Genomic DNA, 14,418 nt, shown 5'->3' with positions numbered 1-14,418 from the left:
ACTGATCCAGCATTCCTTGTGACGAGGAATATGGAAGACTTTATTACATGGGTAGATACATCAAAAATAAGGAGAAAGGTCTTGGAATACAATGAGAAGTTGGATGACTACGATGCAATGAACTAATGTTACTCCTTGTTCCACCAGCAAGATTATGCTTTATGGCCCTGTTTCCTGCAAGCTTTTGATGGCACTTATCATTTTTATACATGATCATGAATTTATGAGGATCAAACAATCATGATTACGTTTGTACACGCTATCCCAGAGTCAATATCAGATTTTGAGCAACTCTTGTAATAATCTTGTGTTAGAAAGGTAACCATTTTAACTTGTCACGAGTTCCAGAGTAAAAAAATATTCCTCCGAAGTCAATAAAAGACATTTGTCAAATTTCTGCTCTGTTGGAAGCCTAGAAAACAATCATACGCCGGACCATCATTTTGAGTATCTTATCTTGCTCTGGAAAAGAACTAAACTCTCAAACCTTTGAAGCAGAGAAGTTCAACTCTGAGAAAAATTTAATGTCGACAAAAATTATTGTTTTATCATGAAACATCATTACATTTCCTGCTGCTAGCAACTGCGGATTAGACCTCCTTGAATAGGACTAAAATATATTATACTTCAATCATCGTGGCCATATACAGGAGATAAAACAAATCAGCTAAAGATTAGCTTTTCCCCAGATTGATAGAAGCATATACAAAGTCCTCACATCTGGTATATCCAGAACCTAAAACATCAGTTAAAGCACCGAGAATGTCAAAAGACTCCTGAAAATCAGTGGCTGAAATCATGTCCTCGAGCCATGACAGCAATTCCTTGGAAAAAGCCACCATTTCTTTCACATTCAGCAACCTTTCTTTCATCACAACCTCCCAAACTTCCAACTTCTTGCTTTCATCTTCCCGTTCCATCTCCTTGGAGGTACTTCGTGTTTGAACAGAGTCAGCCCTAGAGGATTTTCTGACCTTAAAGTAACATTGAAGCTGCTCAATCAACCCGGTGTAGACAAGCATAGGTTGTATGGTTGAAAACAATTCATCAGATCCACCAGTTTCTCCAGAAGGGCCCGCAGAAGTGCTTCCAGAGTCCTGTCTTGAAGGAAGGCTTGGAGAGCCACGCAGCACTGAGCGGCCGTGTCGCTGCATGTATGCATGATATATTCCACGCTGCAAGAAGCCCCGGCGATGCTGCAACCAAGACTCGTACGATTCTGAGAGGAGTGAGCTTACCATCATGAACTGCACAGTTTCTTCTGTTCCAGCGGAATGCTGTGTCCCAGGAGAAGTTGAAAATTTGGAATCAGAAGCAGGAGAAGACAAATAAGATGCAATAGACTTCGCTAGATTATTCTGTTGAGAAGAGTCATGATCCAACAGGTGCCGCGCCATCTGTATCATGAAAGGTAAAAATTTTGCGTTGCTTTCTTTTCCACCGCCTCTGCTATCTGCACTGAATGACGCACCAGTGGCAAACCTAGCTAGCATCTGCAAAATAAAATGGAACATTCTTAAGATCCAATCCTACATGTATAATGCATCTTTTGCATGGGAATGAAAATTTGTTCCTACAAGTTTCATTTAATGTTCAAAACTTGGACGAACAGGAAAGTTAAGGAACAAAGATGTAAAAGTTGATGACAAGACACTTAAAAATTCACTCATGACAACCAATATATGATGGTGAGCAAAGCATATCAGACTAAATTTAACACAAATGTAGATTAATTAACTTCATAAACAAATACAAGTAAACATACCAAAACAATGTCATATGTCAATAGCCGCAGCCGGCTTCCATCAGCACGTCCCAGAGCATTAAGATAGTCCCAGTACTGATCAACATAACGCATGTATTGTCCCATTGGAACAGAGGGCCCTCTCAGGGGAAATAAATTATTGCAGAGGGTCTCATTGTTTCTAAGGGCAGCCCCATCCCATTCCTTCTTTGGATTTTTCAGGGCAGCATCAGCTCTTTTAGCCTCGTGATGGCACTGGAAATGTATGATATTGAAATGGCTGACAGTTGTATAAACGCAGTCTCCCCGGGCATTTCCTGAACTTCCAACACCCAGGTTCACACGCTTACTGTAAGTGTAAACACCCAACAAATCAGTAGGTCTCAAGCGGTACCCCTCTCGGCAAACCATGCAAGCTAGCCCATCCTCCTCCTCTTCAACATCTTCAAAACCTTCCAGGACAGGCTTGGCAACAATAATTCGCTCACCACCATCTGAAGTTAGCTCTTGCCGCATACCAAGTCCCTTCAATCATAATGTAATAGATCAGACACTTTCAAAAATAAAACCTACCAATTTCAATTTAGAGAATCAAAATTCACTTAGGTCATGCTTGTTTAATTGCTTCAAAACATCTCTCTTACATGAAAAGTTCCTAAAATCCACATACCATCATATTAGCTGTATAATTACGAAAGGCTTATTTAGGAGAACAATATTGATAAACTTAAAGCTACATTTTCTCAGTTCATGTTGAAAACCTCAAGCGACAATTTAAAAGCCATTAAACAATCTTGTTCTCAAATGGTTCCTGCTACAACATTACTTACATCACAACCCAAGACACATCAATCAGCAAATGAGATAAAATTCTTGCAATTACTGATTATTGTATATCAATCCAAGAAGAAATGAAAATATGTACCTGAAGCAACTGTTCTCTTTTCCTCAGAGCTAGACGCCTCATTTCATCGCGCGTTGCATGCCGTAGTTGTTGAACTTTTTCTGCTAAAAATCCATTATCTGTACCATCCTTATCAATAAGGGTGTCCAGCAAGTTTTCAGCCTTCGCCCCAATCTCATTTTCACCTGGAACACTCTCTAAAGCATGGAGCAAAGGTAATATCCCTTCCTCATCGATACACCTTTGAGTGGCCAAGTGACCCATTGACAACCCTTTCAGCATAGAGAGTATAAGAGGAATAGAAGGCAATTTCAATCCAGATGCCCAGTCAGCAGTTGATTTAAAGCCAGGCTGCCCTGTGCATGCAAAACATACCTTCAAGTGCCTCACAGCAACTCCAGTAATCCCTTTCTCCAATATTATATCTTTCAGTCTCTCTCCACAAGAGCTTGTCTTTAGTGATTCGGAGACCCTCACAAAATTCTCCAAAGCAAATTTCTGTTTGGCTGCTTGTTGAGCAATCTTTTCATCCTTAGGATTGTCTTCAAATTGCTTTTGTAACCGGTCAAATGCACCCCAATCCTGCAAGTAAGGGTCAAAGTGCTGGATGAGAACTTCCATGGCTGCGGGTTCTCCATAAGTTAAGTATGGCAAAATCCTCGCAACCATTTCCGTATTCCTCTGCTGTTTACTTGACTTCTTAAGTCCTGATGGATGAGATAATCGTTCTAGGAACATGAGCACTATTTTCTTAGCCTGTTCACTGCTACCAGCATCTTCACTAGAAACTGTAAAAACTCCTGGTGTTACACTTATGTTGTCACTTTCATTTGCCTCCAATGTAAGGCTCTCTACAATTAACAGAATGCCCTCAGCAGGCTCCATAGCATCCACAGAAAAGGCACGCCTTGCAGTTTCAAGGAGTAATCCTAAAGCTCCCAGTCTTAATAATGCTCTTCTGTTTTCCCTTGTTTTGCAACAAAGCATTAACAGATTTAGCACAGCAACCAACTGTTCTTGGTTCGACTTTAGATCATCCCGTAGACGCTGTTCAGTAATTCATGGTTAGATCCATTTCAGAGACAGGAACTTTATGTGAATAGGAATATAGAACCAGAAAGAGATGGAAAAAGAACTTCAGCCTCATTCAATTAATCACTCTCTTCACAGGAGGACGATGGGAAGGAACGAGAAGAAAGAAAAAAAGAAACAACAAAGAAAGAAGAGAGCTGGTAGGTAAAAACTTGCACACCTGAACCATGCTTAAGAGAATTTCAAGACCCCCACATTCTCGTACAGCACCAGTTATTGCAAACTCAACCTCAGGATCTTGAGATTCCTCTCTATCCTCATCTAGCTCTTTGATCATGGGCTCTGTAGCTTCACCATCCAAACCCTGCAATTTAAGGACACATCCCATCAAAATAGCAGGGGGAGGGGGGCATGCTTTTCAAGTGACAGGAAAGATCATCGGTAAGTTGAACTGCAGCATTATGATATCCATAAAAGAATAACCAGGCAATAAAACTAAGATTCGAACTGCTAAACTGCAAATTAATAAGGAATGTTAATGAAACCTGAAGTCGATAAGTCACTGTCATCGGAGGACAATCCCTGGTAAATGTGGCAGCATTAGCTGACAAAAATGCTGTTCCAGAGGCAGGGTTTGAAGGTTGACTATTTGATTTCTTCCAAACTTGCTCATAAACTTGAGCAATACTCAAATCAAGAGAGATAATATTCCCTGCAACCAGCAACTCCATTCCATAATCATCTTCAAGCAGACCCAAGAGGTCCAACTGGTGGCAGATTTTATTTTTCACATCACGCATCAGAGGACCAATCTCAGCACTGGAGTAGGGATTTTTGGTCATTGATCCCCTAATAAATTCCTCCTGGGTATGTGCCTTGTTCAGTATTAACAGATATACAGGCTCCGGTTTCGATGGACAGATCAAATTGCACAGCTGCTCCAAGATAAACTGCGCAACATAAACGTTCAAACTAGATTTAGCGAATAGTTGCACGAGGTCCGAATTCATTGTTAGCATAGATAAAATTAGAAGGGTTCTCACTTGAAGACATAATGAGTGCATTTTCATTGAGATAATTTTTCCAGAAACAGAGAGTGGAAAATAAGATAAAATATCAACCTAGCTAAGAATGAGGACAAGATCAAAGAAATAACCCTGTTGTGACAATCACCTTAAGTTTTACTAAAACACCAAAAATACAGGTTGAAGAAATAAATCCACGACATACCATACACGTACGCCCTTTTTTATCCTCTCCATGAATCTGTAAGCCACCAATGCATGACTGAATGAACTGGCATTTGTTCTCATTACTTTCTAGCAGAAGACTGTCGAGAAGATCTTTTAGAAGACGATTACAATCACTTATCAATTTTGTCTTCTGTACAATTAAACCCCTGATCACAATTAGGGCCTCAAGAACATCAGATAACAACTGGTCCCGCATGAATCTGCCACCAGAAAAGGAAATGGTACTCAATATACATAGAAAAGTTTGCATCAAAAGAACAAGTCAACCACTAACCTTGATCTGATATTGGGGAGCTCCAAAAATTTGCCAAGTAGTTCTATGAGCTTATGAAGTATAAAACCTTGTGATATATCAATATGGAGGCTTCTCTCTAAAGATTCTATGTTATTCACTTCCTGCATGATTAGCTTACAGATGGTAGTCAAGCTTCCTCGAACAGTCAAAAATATACGAGCATCCTCTGCATCTATCATTCTAAAGAGCAACTCAAAATATTCTGCTGCATTTTCACCAGCAGAAAGAGTAGCAGGTAACAGAGACATTAGCAAATTTAGCAACCGAAACCGTCTAGATGAACTTTGGCCACAAAGCAGATTAATTAGCATGCACATCTCAGATCTTATAGATTGTGAACAAGCACTCAATATAAGTTCAGTCACCCATGAGCCAAGTTCAAATAATTTTATCTCACTCTGAGCGGCTTTACAACGACGCTTCCATCTAAGTGCATATTTCATGGCCAAATAGTCATATCTCTGAGGCCGAGATTTCTGGCTAACTCTACCTGCCTGGGAAACTTTATATTGCCGCCTCACAAAATCAAGGTATGATGCTCCCTTTTCCCACTCAGAATAGCTGAGTAACTGGATATCTTGAGTTTTTGAAGCGCCATCCCAGTTCTTCTCTAATGACTCTGGCATAGACCTGTTTGCACTCACAAGCCCACTAGATCCAGATTCATATGAGCTGTTTTCATCTTTTAGATGTGAAACTGGAGTTGGCTTTCCAGCCGCTGGCTCTTTGTCAACTGCATCAGGTTTGGGAGGAGTACATGCATGAGAAATGATCTTGAGACAAGGTAGAATGACATGCTCAGATATAGCAGGATGTTTAGCACCCAATTTAATAGATTTAAATAGCAACTGGAAGACAATCCGTAATCTTGACTCCCAGAATTCATCTGCCAACGAGCAGACATCTGAAAGCAACATTAATTCTTCACGTGTTGCGAGAGCAATGTCCATGGAGCGATGATGTTCAAGACAGTACACCACCTTCTTCTGCAGTAAGCTATTCAATTCGGCCACTGCGTTCGCATCACCCTCTGAGAAAGCACAAAGTGCCGCCCTAGCTTGGACACGTGCTGTTTTTGGGCCCTGATGTATATTGTTCTCAAACAACTCACGCAGAATGCCAGAAGCAACAAGTTGCTTCTTAGAACTCAGATGTTTTGATAGCACTTGTAATATCTCTAGACACTGGGTCACAAATGTACTAGCACAGCCGTAACAACTATTGGGAGACCTCAACACAACAAATCTAGAGGCTGCAGCAAGGTTATCAGAATGCTTCTGATGCAAGTAATTCATCAATACCCGTCTGAGACCTTGAAGAGTCTGAACACTTTTACTCACTGAATCAAAAGCTGCTTTGCATTTCTCACCATAAAGTACACCAAGAAGAGCAATTTTACGGTTGATCTTGCAGGAAGGTCCAGGTAAAGATACGATCATTTGCTGCAGAGAATCCTTCTGCTGAGAATCCTTCTGAGAGTCCTTCTGCTGAGAGTCCATTTCATTCTCACCAATGCTTGATACAATCTTCAGTAAAGGTTTCTTGAAACCCAAAAGCTGTTGGTACCGCCGGTGAGCATTTTCAGATTCAGATTCTATTGCAGCTAGGCCCCTTTTCATATCTTCATCATTTTCCATGCTGTCAAAAGTAAAACTTGGCTTGGCCATGAAATTGAACTCAAAACGACCATATTTGCTATATCCACACTCATTGCATAGAAAAGAATCAAGATTTTCATAATTAATATTACGACATTGCCTGCATTGATAAGCATTCTCATGACAGTTGCTACAAATTCCATGTTTGTCAGTGACAGGCCGACTGCAACGTGGACATTGTAATGGTTCAAGGGATAATGCTTGAAGGTTTTCATAGAAAGAATCCAACTCAATCATAAAGTTACATGCTGTTATAGGAATGGGGAAATCCACTTTAAGCTCTGTCTGATTGAAAGCAAGATGGCATATTTTTGCCCGCTTCCACAAGGACCAATTGTTTTTCAACTCCGACAGATCAGACACAGGCCTGTTGTTATAATAAAGATTCAGCACTTTCACTGATTTGGACTTCCTAGCATCATGAACATTCATAGTGACACTCTGAATGGTGTAGCTACCAGTGCATTTCACAATGATCCGATTGTCAGTGAACTTTGTTTCTGACTTCAGGCTTTCTAGCTTCATCCGGCTATAAGGGACCTCAGGTGAGCTGCAGGCAACACAAGGTTCACTCTCAAGATAATAACCATCAAATTCCACCAAACCACTCAAAGTGTTATAAATGCGTGAATTGGGATGGTTTGCTAAAAGCTCATTTTGTGAGTGAAGTGTCTCAAAGATGCATTTAATCACATCAGAAGTCAAGCATTTGTCTACAATTTCATTATTTTGTTGTTTCAGGCCACTGTCTGGTGATTTCCCAAGCAAGCAGGTGATAAGTTCCGTATACTCGACAACATTCTGACCATACAACGGTAAGTGTTTCACCTTCTGTAGGAGAACACTTAACATGGTCTCCTTGAATAACTGCTTGCCATGGTGCCAGGCACCAAGAAGAACAGATTTGGCTTCCCCACGCACGGTGCTTGAATTCCACTCCAACAAAAATGTATCAATAAATTGCCTCAGGCAATCATCACCACGGTCAGTAAAAACACTTAACACTTGTTCCATATCCATGTAAGATTTTTCTGTAGGAGATTCACTTCCTTCTTCACCTTTCTTCTTTTTCTTAGAGTCAAGATTTTGAGCACCAAACTTATTTGAACTCATACTTCCATCTGCACCTTCAGCCTTCTGGGAAGAGTGATTAGCATCCTTTCCAGTATAAAAGGCTAAATTTAAAAGTTTGAGAGCTTGAATAACACATTCTTCCCCAAAAGAAAAGACCCCATTCATGAGAAAGGGTAAGACATCACCATGTTTCAAGCAATATTTCTGCCAGTTTCTAGGTCTTGCTGCCGATACTTCAGCAATGGTGGAGAGGCACTTCACTATCTTCACACTTCTTTCATACAAGATGGAGCTTTGAAATCCACCAGATTTGTTAATGTTTTTGTAGAGCTTCTTAATTTCACTAGAGAACTGCCAACTGTCACGTACACTGTAATAATGTGTCTTACTGCCACAAACATGCAGAAATAGACGCCTAGCGTACCTCCTCACGAATGTTGTATGTGGATTGTTGATATAACTGCAGAGGACATCCTGATACCCATCAAGTTTCAATTCCTTACCAGAAGTAATCTTGTACACCTTCTCTTTCTCCCCACCCTTGTCATGCTTTTCAGGCCGAATTAGACAGTAAACTAACCGGAAAGTGTTTTCCAGTAATAGTCTGTGGTAGTCTGCAAATATATCCGAACGGTGTGATTTGGCATATGAATCTGAGAAAAATGGTGAAAAATTACCAGCTGGAAGCTCTCTTCGGACTGTTAATAGTGCACCACAGCCAGAACCAGGGTTCAATCCTTGAGTTTCAGCAGTGACAGAAGGCGACTTAAAGACATGGACAAGCTGCTGCAGTATGTCCATGAGATAATTAATGAAAACCTGCTGCCTAAGAAAGCCACAAGCTCGATACAGACAAGACACAAAGTCACTTTTCTCTCGGCCATCAAATGCAGATGAATCAGATAACGACAATGAAGATGAGATCTGGATGGTTGTCTTGTCATGTGTATCCGTTGTCCCACCAGATTTGGATACAGTAACATCAGTACCTGGTTGGTTCCAGTTACGCAGCATAAGAGTGAAAAACATGAAGATAAGGATCATAACTTCCCCAAATGTTGAACGTGTTCGGGCTACAAAAGGTTTATTAACTTTCATCTCATCTATAAACCATTTGATCAGCTTCTCCAAGTTTAAGCTCCCAACCTCTGTGCTATCGACAAAAGGACCTCCAATAGCTGATGACAACCTATAGAAGAGCTGCATCACTGGAATAGCCTGAACCCCAGACGTAATCTCCATCCATCCTTTTAGTTGTTCAAGGAGCTCAGAAAGAAGCAACGAATTTACAGCCCTTTTAGATGCAGAAATAGTAACAGGGTCATTCACTGAACTCGAAAACTCCCCAGATTCATTGGGCTCCAACTCATGGATTGACGGAGCTGAATTTGGCATATTGATATCAGCTGCAACTGGCAACAAGCTTGACTCACTTAAATCATCAGTGGAAAGGTGAATTTCATGGCCATCTCCACTGAACGTCTCTACTTCAATGGGAATTGCGGTCATTGGATGATCTCTAGAATGTGGTGGAGGAAGTCTGTCTGCATCTAAGACTTCGTAACATGCTTCACATAAATCAAAATCAGGGCAAACAGTACAATGCCATCTCCGCCTCAGTATTGGAACGGTTGAGCAACCATCACAACAGTATTGTACAGATGAAGTAATGGAATCATCTTCTACCATAATAGGATTGTTTCCACTAGCTGCAATTGTAGAATCGGCACGGAGGGGAACAGATGTTGCACTCTCCACAACATCATCTGTACCTAACATTGTCTGCTTTGGAAAGGGAACCTGGAGCAATCTAGAAGATACAGCCAAGCTGGAAAGGGAAGAGCAAACATAAGTGCGTGAAGCATTAAGCCAAGCTTAAGTTCAAGTTTGCAATCTTTATTGTATTTACCTGCTGGAAGTTTGAACAGCCTCATTGGTGGAGAAAAGGAGCTTTTTCAATAAAGTAACAGCTGGCGCCACAGATTGCCTGCCTGCATCTTTTCCATGCAACGCCAGACACTCGGCATAACAATAGATAAGTTCCACTGATGATATGACAATATTGTTCATAGTTTGTGTGTCTGGCTGCTCTACATCCAAAATTCCCCAAAGCACTTGCATAAGTCCATCAACTACGTCAGAACCTGCATCAGGTTACATACATGCAATGCATAAAAAAATATAAGAACCAAAATAAATTCCACAAGTAGACAAGCCATCCATCAGAACATGATTTAACTAAGCAAGGACTGTTCATTCTTCATTCACAATCAGCAAGAACATAAGGACTAATGTAGCCTCGCTTAGAGGATCCATAAAAAGAAATACCCTCTATATATCATGCTACTTGGAGCAACTACAATCATCTCCAAGAATGCAGGCAAAGGAGGATAACCTATAGAATGTCCAAACAGCAAACCACGTATAATCAACAATGAATACGGGTCTCTTGAAGTCGTTTTTAGAGTAACTTCCAAAAAGCACAGGGAATGGATAATCGAACAACAGCACAAAGAATCTAAACTTCATTCTCACAAGGCATATACTAATTAGAGTAGAACAAGCAATTGATAAGGAAACACTACCATTGGTCTCAAGGAAATTAGCCAAGTTTGAGCGACGATGAAGTGCAATCTTAGAAACAGCACGCATCTGCGCTGTGAACTCCTCAATAATCCACCCTGCAGTGAGCTCCCCCATTCCCAGTTTCGATGAGAGTATAATTGTGGATTTCACCACTCCACTGAGTCGCATGGCATCCTTCACCTGAGCAAAATTTTCAAGAGTGAATACGGAATTGTGTATCATACAAGAAAAATCATATTAAATCAACAAGTGCAACTGAAGAGCAAGTATGGCAAACATGAAATTAAGAAAGTAGCAACTGGAGAGAGTGAATAAAAAGTTATGGTAGGGCCACGTGAATTACTTGGTAATAGATCTCTTTTCTAGGGCACAAAGCCTGCAGAACACGGCTGGCAGCAGCCTGTAGCAAAGGCTCCCTATCACTTTCAAAAATTGTTTCCAGCACTTGTGCACACTTAAGGTTTTTAGGCTCCACTTCAATTTTTGAGGATCCCTGAGGTCTACACAACAGATAGATCCTGGAGAGGAGCTTGAGGCCATCAGCCACCACCTGCTCCTCCACTGAAGCAGATTGTGCTGCCCGAGACTTTCTTCCTGAACCTGTTGACCATGAATTACAACCAAGCACTCTAGCCTCCATATCTAGAATTGCGTCCATTTTCTCTTTCCAACCAAATTCATCCTTGGCTCGGCCATATACTTCTAAAGAGTCTATTCTAGGCAACGCAGATCCACTGAAGGTCCGGCCAATAGAAATTGTGAATTCTTCATCAGCTAGGAGTGATTCAGCGATAGTGAAAGGTATATCATACCAAGATCGCATTCCTTCATCTAATTTTATCACTCTTTGAAAAATAGTTATTTCAGATGGAATATGACTTGCTGATGTGTTACCAACATGCAACCGGAAACCAACCATCACAATATCAGGATTTGAATTGGAAACCGTTATCTGGAAAAAGACCAAGAAATATATTATTGATCTTGGAGATCCTTGTGGTAGTAACATAAAGAACTGAGAATCAACATGATACAACAAATTCCCATATTACAGATAAAATTAGATGTCAATATTGTGGAGGGAAATAACAACTAAACAACAGTAATATGAACATGCACATCTGTTTAGCAAAGCTCTTCATCCATAGATGTATTATCATCAGAACTTTTATACTTTAGAAAATACAAAAGCTGCAACCTAAGCGTGTCATTTAACTATAGCTAGTTGTCCTCATTAAAGCATGCTAAAGTAGGATTATGACAATGTTTGAGCACGGATAAAATGCTTTCTAGGTATTTATAAGTATGCAGTTCATCAAGAAATCAAGGAACTCGTAATCATCTATGTCTGATTAACAACACCATTATCAATTTTGGTTTGGCCGGAAAGTTTCACACTAATCAGACAATACCTATAAACTTCAAAATATAATAAGATAAGAATATATAACACACAGAATCCCATGTAAACTGTATACTATAAATACCTTGAATCCAGCAGGGTTAGGTCCCTCCAGAAACCCATCTTCAGATGCCAGAGCCTGCTTAGCCCCCTCAGAATCATTGTTCCTAATGGCATCACCACTAAATTTCACATCTTGTGTAATACAGACAGTTTTCTCAAAAAAGTCAAGAGGAAATTCTGGTTTTACACCTCCATAAGCTTTATTTTTCAAAATACCAGGACCCAATTTCTTAACCTTATCTGCCATTAGATTTACACCGGTGTCAACCCCAGCTGGGATGTGCGAGTAAATCTGGAGGCTTCCATCTTCATGCAAAACAAGACAGTGGATTTTGTCTTTTGACAAAGGCCTATAAGCAGTGACCCCAACAAGAGGAGAAGTAGAACCGCCAGTGTGCCGCAAACTCTGTGCAAGCATTTCATGTTCTCCCAAGGAGATGGCAAGTATCCCGTTTGATTTTAGACTAGAATAACAAACAAATAACCCACTGCCACCAAGTAATTCTTTCCAACGATGCAAACCAGCTGGCCGGAGCTTACCATCCAGATCATTCTCATACACAGCAGACATCTCCTCGATAGATGTCACATCTGCATTCAGCCGGCCAATCAAGGTACTTCCATCCTGATAGGACAGACAAAGCAATTTGTGAGTAGATGAGAAATAGAGCGAGGAGCCCTTTGCAGGCTTGGTTTTGCCTTCTACTTGAATGACTTCCTTCAAGGGCCTGCTCCCAACATTTGCTTTCATTGACAACTCCAACCTGTACAAGCTACCTGAGTCTGACAGGACAATGAGAAACATTCTACCATGGGAAGCCACCAAAAGAATTGCATCCACAATCATATCATCAGGCAATGTGATATAGTGAACAGGACTAATATTGTCTTGAGACAGATCATATATTTTGACAAATCTGTTTGTGACCACCATTAACTGAACCTGAGAACCTGGAACCCATTCTACACGTCTGATATATGCACCTTGCAGAGCAAGCTCAATAGCCAATCGGTCAATCACCTCACCTCTATGGTTAATAGTAAGGACCTGGCAATCTTCATAGCCTGCTACAACCAGATAATTCTCTACAAGTGAATTGAAAAGGAGATGCACGATCTCAAAGCGAACAACATTCTTAGACAGAGGCTTCACATTAGCCTTATCTGCTGTCACAGGAGCAATAGTGGCTTGTCCAATCAGCTGCCCAACATCAAATATGGCTCCTCTATCCCCTCCCCCACCCGCCAGTCGACCTCGGGCACTGACACTGAGTAATGATTTGACAAGAGATCCACTTGTTAAATGGGATTTGAGTTCCTTTGCATTTGAATAATCCGCTTTTATCTTCAAATCTAGTGATCCACTTTTATATGCCTTCTTCAGTTGTAAAAGATCATTACTATAGTGGAGCACTTTGCCTTCAACCAAAGTAACTTTTCTATCTCTCAACATGTTGGAATCTCTTCTTCCAGTAATAGAAGGCAACAATGATGAGCATACTCCTAGTATACGACTTTCAACCTCTAGCTCATCAAGCAGAACTGGCATTCTATCTTGGACCTCTTTTGGAAGAGATAACCGGGCTGAATTATCCAAGTCTGCAGATGCATCTTCATCAACATCTGAATCACTGTCAGGCAGCTGATCGCCATTCTCCGTAAGAGACAGAAAAGAATGGAAGTTACCAGCACTGCGTGTGGCCGCACTATTACTTCCAGTGAATTTTCGAGGCTTCAGACACTGACAACTGCTGCCGCGAACACCTCCTGCACCACAGTCACAGAAGAAGCGACTAGAGCGAGAGTACACAACACGATGACCACGATGGCAAACTTTTGCACAAACAGAGCAACAGCCTTTGGAGACCGTCAAGTCACATGTATAACAGAAGTACCAGTGCTGTTCCATAAAATTGCTGCCACTAGACGTAAAGGTACAAACTTTAGATGCCAGGGCCCTCTCACTGTTGCTATCCTCCTCATCATCCTTATCTATGCTACCTAACTCACCATCAGATGTTCCATCATCTTCATCATCATCAACAGAAGTTGCATCACAGTCAACAGATGCTGAACCTCGATTAGCAGATGGAACCAAATCATCAGCATTTTTCCTTGAACCAAGAGTTCTAGAAGACAACGGCCCTAAACCAGAACTACAGCTAGGAACAGGCTTCCCAGAAGACTTTTCCATAGAGCAAGCAGAAGACCCACATTCACTTAACGTTGCTGTAAGGAACCCAAAAAGGAACTTCAATCCCTGAAGCAGGCGCTCATTACCAGCCAGCTTCTCTATCAAAATGACAATCCTCTGTACAAGAGGCTTAATAAACATTTCCCCTTTTGACAGTTGGACAACGAAATTGAAGTAACACTTAGCTGCACTGAAATCAAATAGGGAAAATGC

At 40.9% G+C, this 14,418-nt stretch overlaps 2 protein-coding genes across 2 annotated transcripts in view; one reads left to right on the top strand and one right to left on the bottom strand.

The window, feature by feature from the left end:
• Window positions 1-126, top strand: part of LOC105177553 (U3 small nucleolar ribonucleoprotein protein IMP3-like) — a 1,871-nt gene extending 1,745 nt beyond the window's left edge. Inside the window, exon 5 of the mRNA XM_020699126.1 lies at window positions 56-126. Coding sequence (XP_020554785.1) covers window positions 56-126 — 71 coding nt within the window. The remainder of the gene's footprint in view (window positions 1-55) is intronic.
• LOC105177552 (auxin transport protein BIG) overlaps window positions 489-14,418 on the bottom strand; it is a 19,804-nt gene continuing 5,874 nt past the window's right edge. Inside the window, 11 exon segments of the mRNA XM_011100747.2 lie at window positions 489-1,493; window positions 1,766-2,269; window positions 2,670-3,695; window positions 3,901-4,044; window positions 4,226-4,630; window positions 4,911-5,133; window positions 5,208-9,788; window positions 9,870-10,104; window positions 10,546-10,726; window positions 10,890-11,498; window positions 12,034-14,418. The exon segment at window positions 12,034-14,418 is cut by the window's right edge and continues 11 nt beyond it. Of these exon segments, the coding sequence (XP_011099049.1) occupies window positions 675-1,493; window positions 1,766-2,269; window positions 2,670-3,695; window positions 3,901-4,044; window positions 4,226-4,630; window positions 4,911-5,133; window positions 5,208-9,788; window positions 9,870-10,104; window positions 10,546-10,726; window positions 10,890-11,498; window positions 12,034-14,418 (11,112 nt within the window). The 3' untranslated portion in view covers window positions 489-674.

This window comes from Sesamum indicum, linkage group LG15, assembly GCF_000512975.1.
Source record: "Sesamum indicum cultivar Zhongzhi No. 13 linkage group LG15, S_indicum_v1.0, whole genome shotgun sequence".
Taxonomy (NCBI): Eukaryota; Viridiplantae; Streptophyta; class Magnoliopsida; order Lamiales; family Pedaliaceae; genus Sesamum; species Sesamum indicum.
This window is presented reverse-complemented; position numbering and strand designations above follow the sequence as displayed.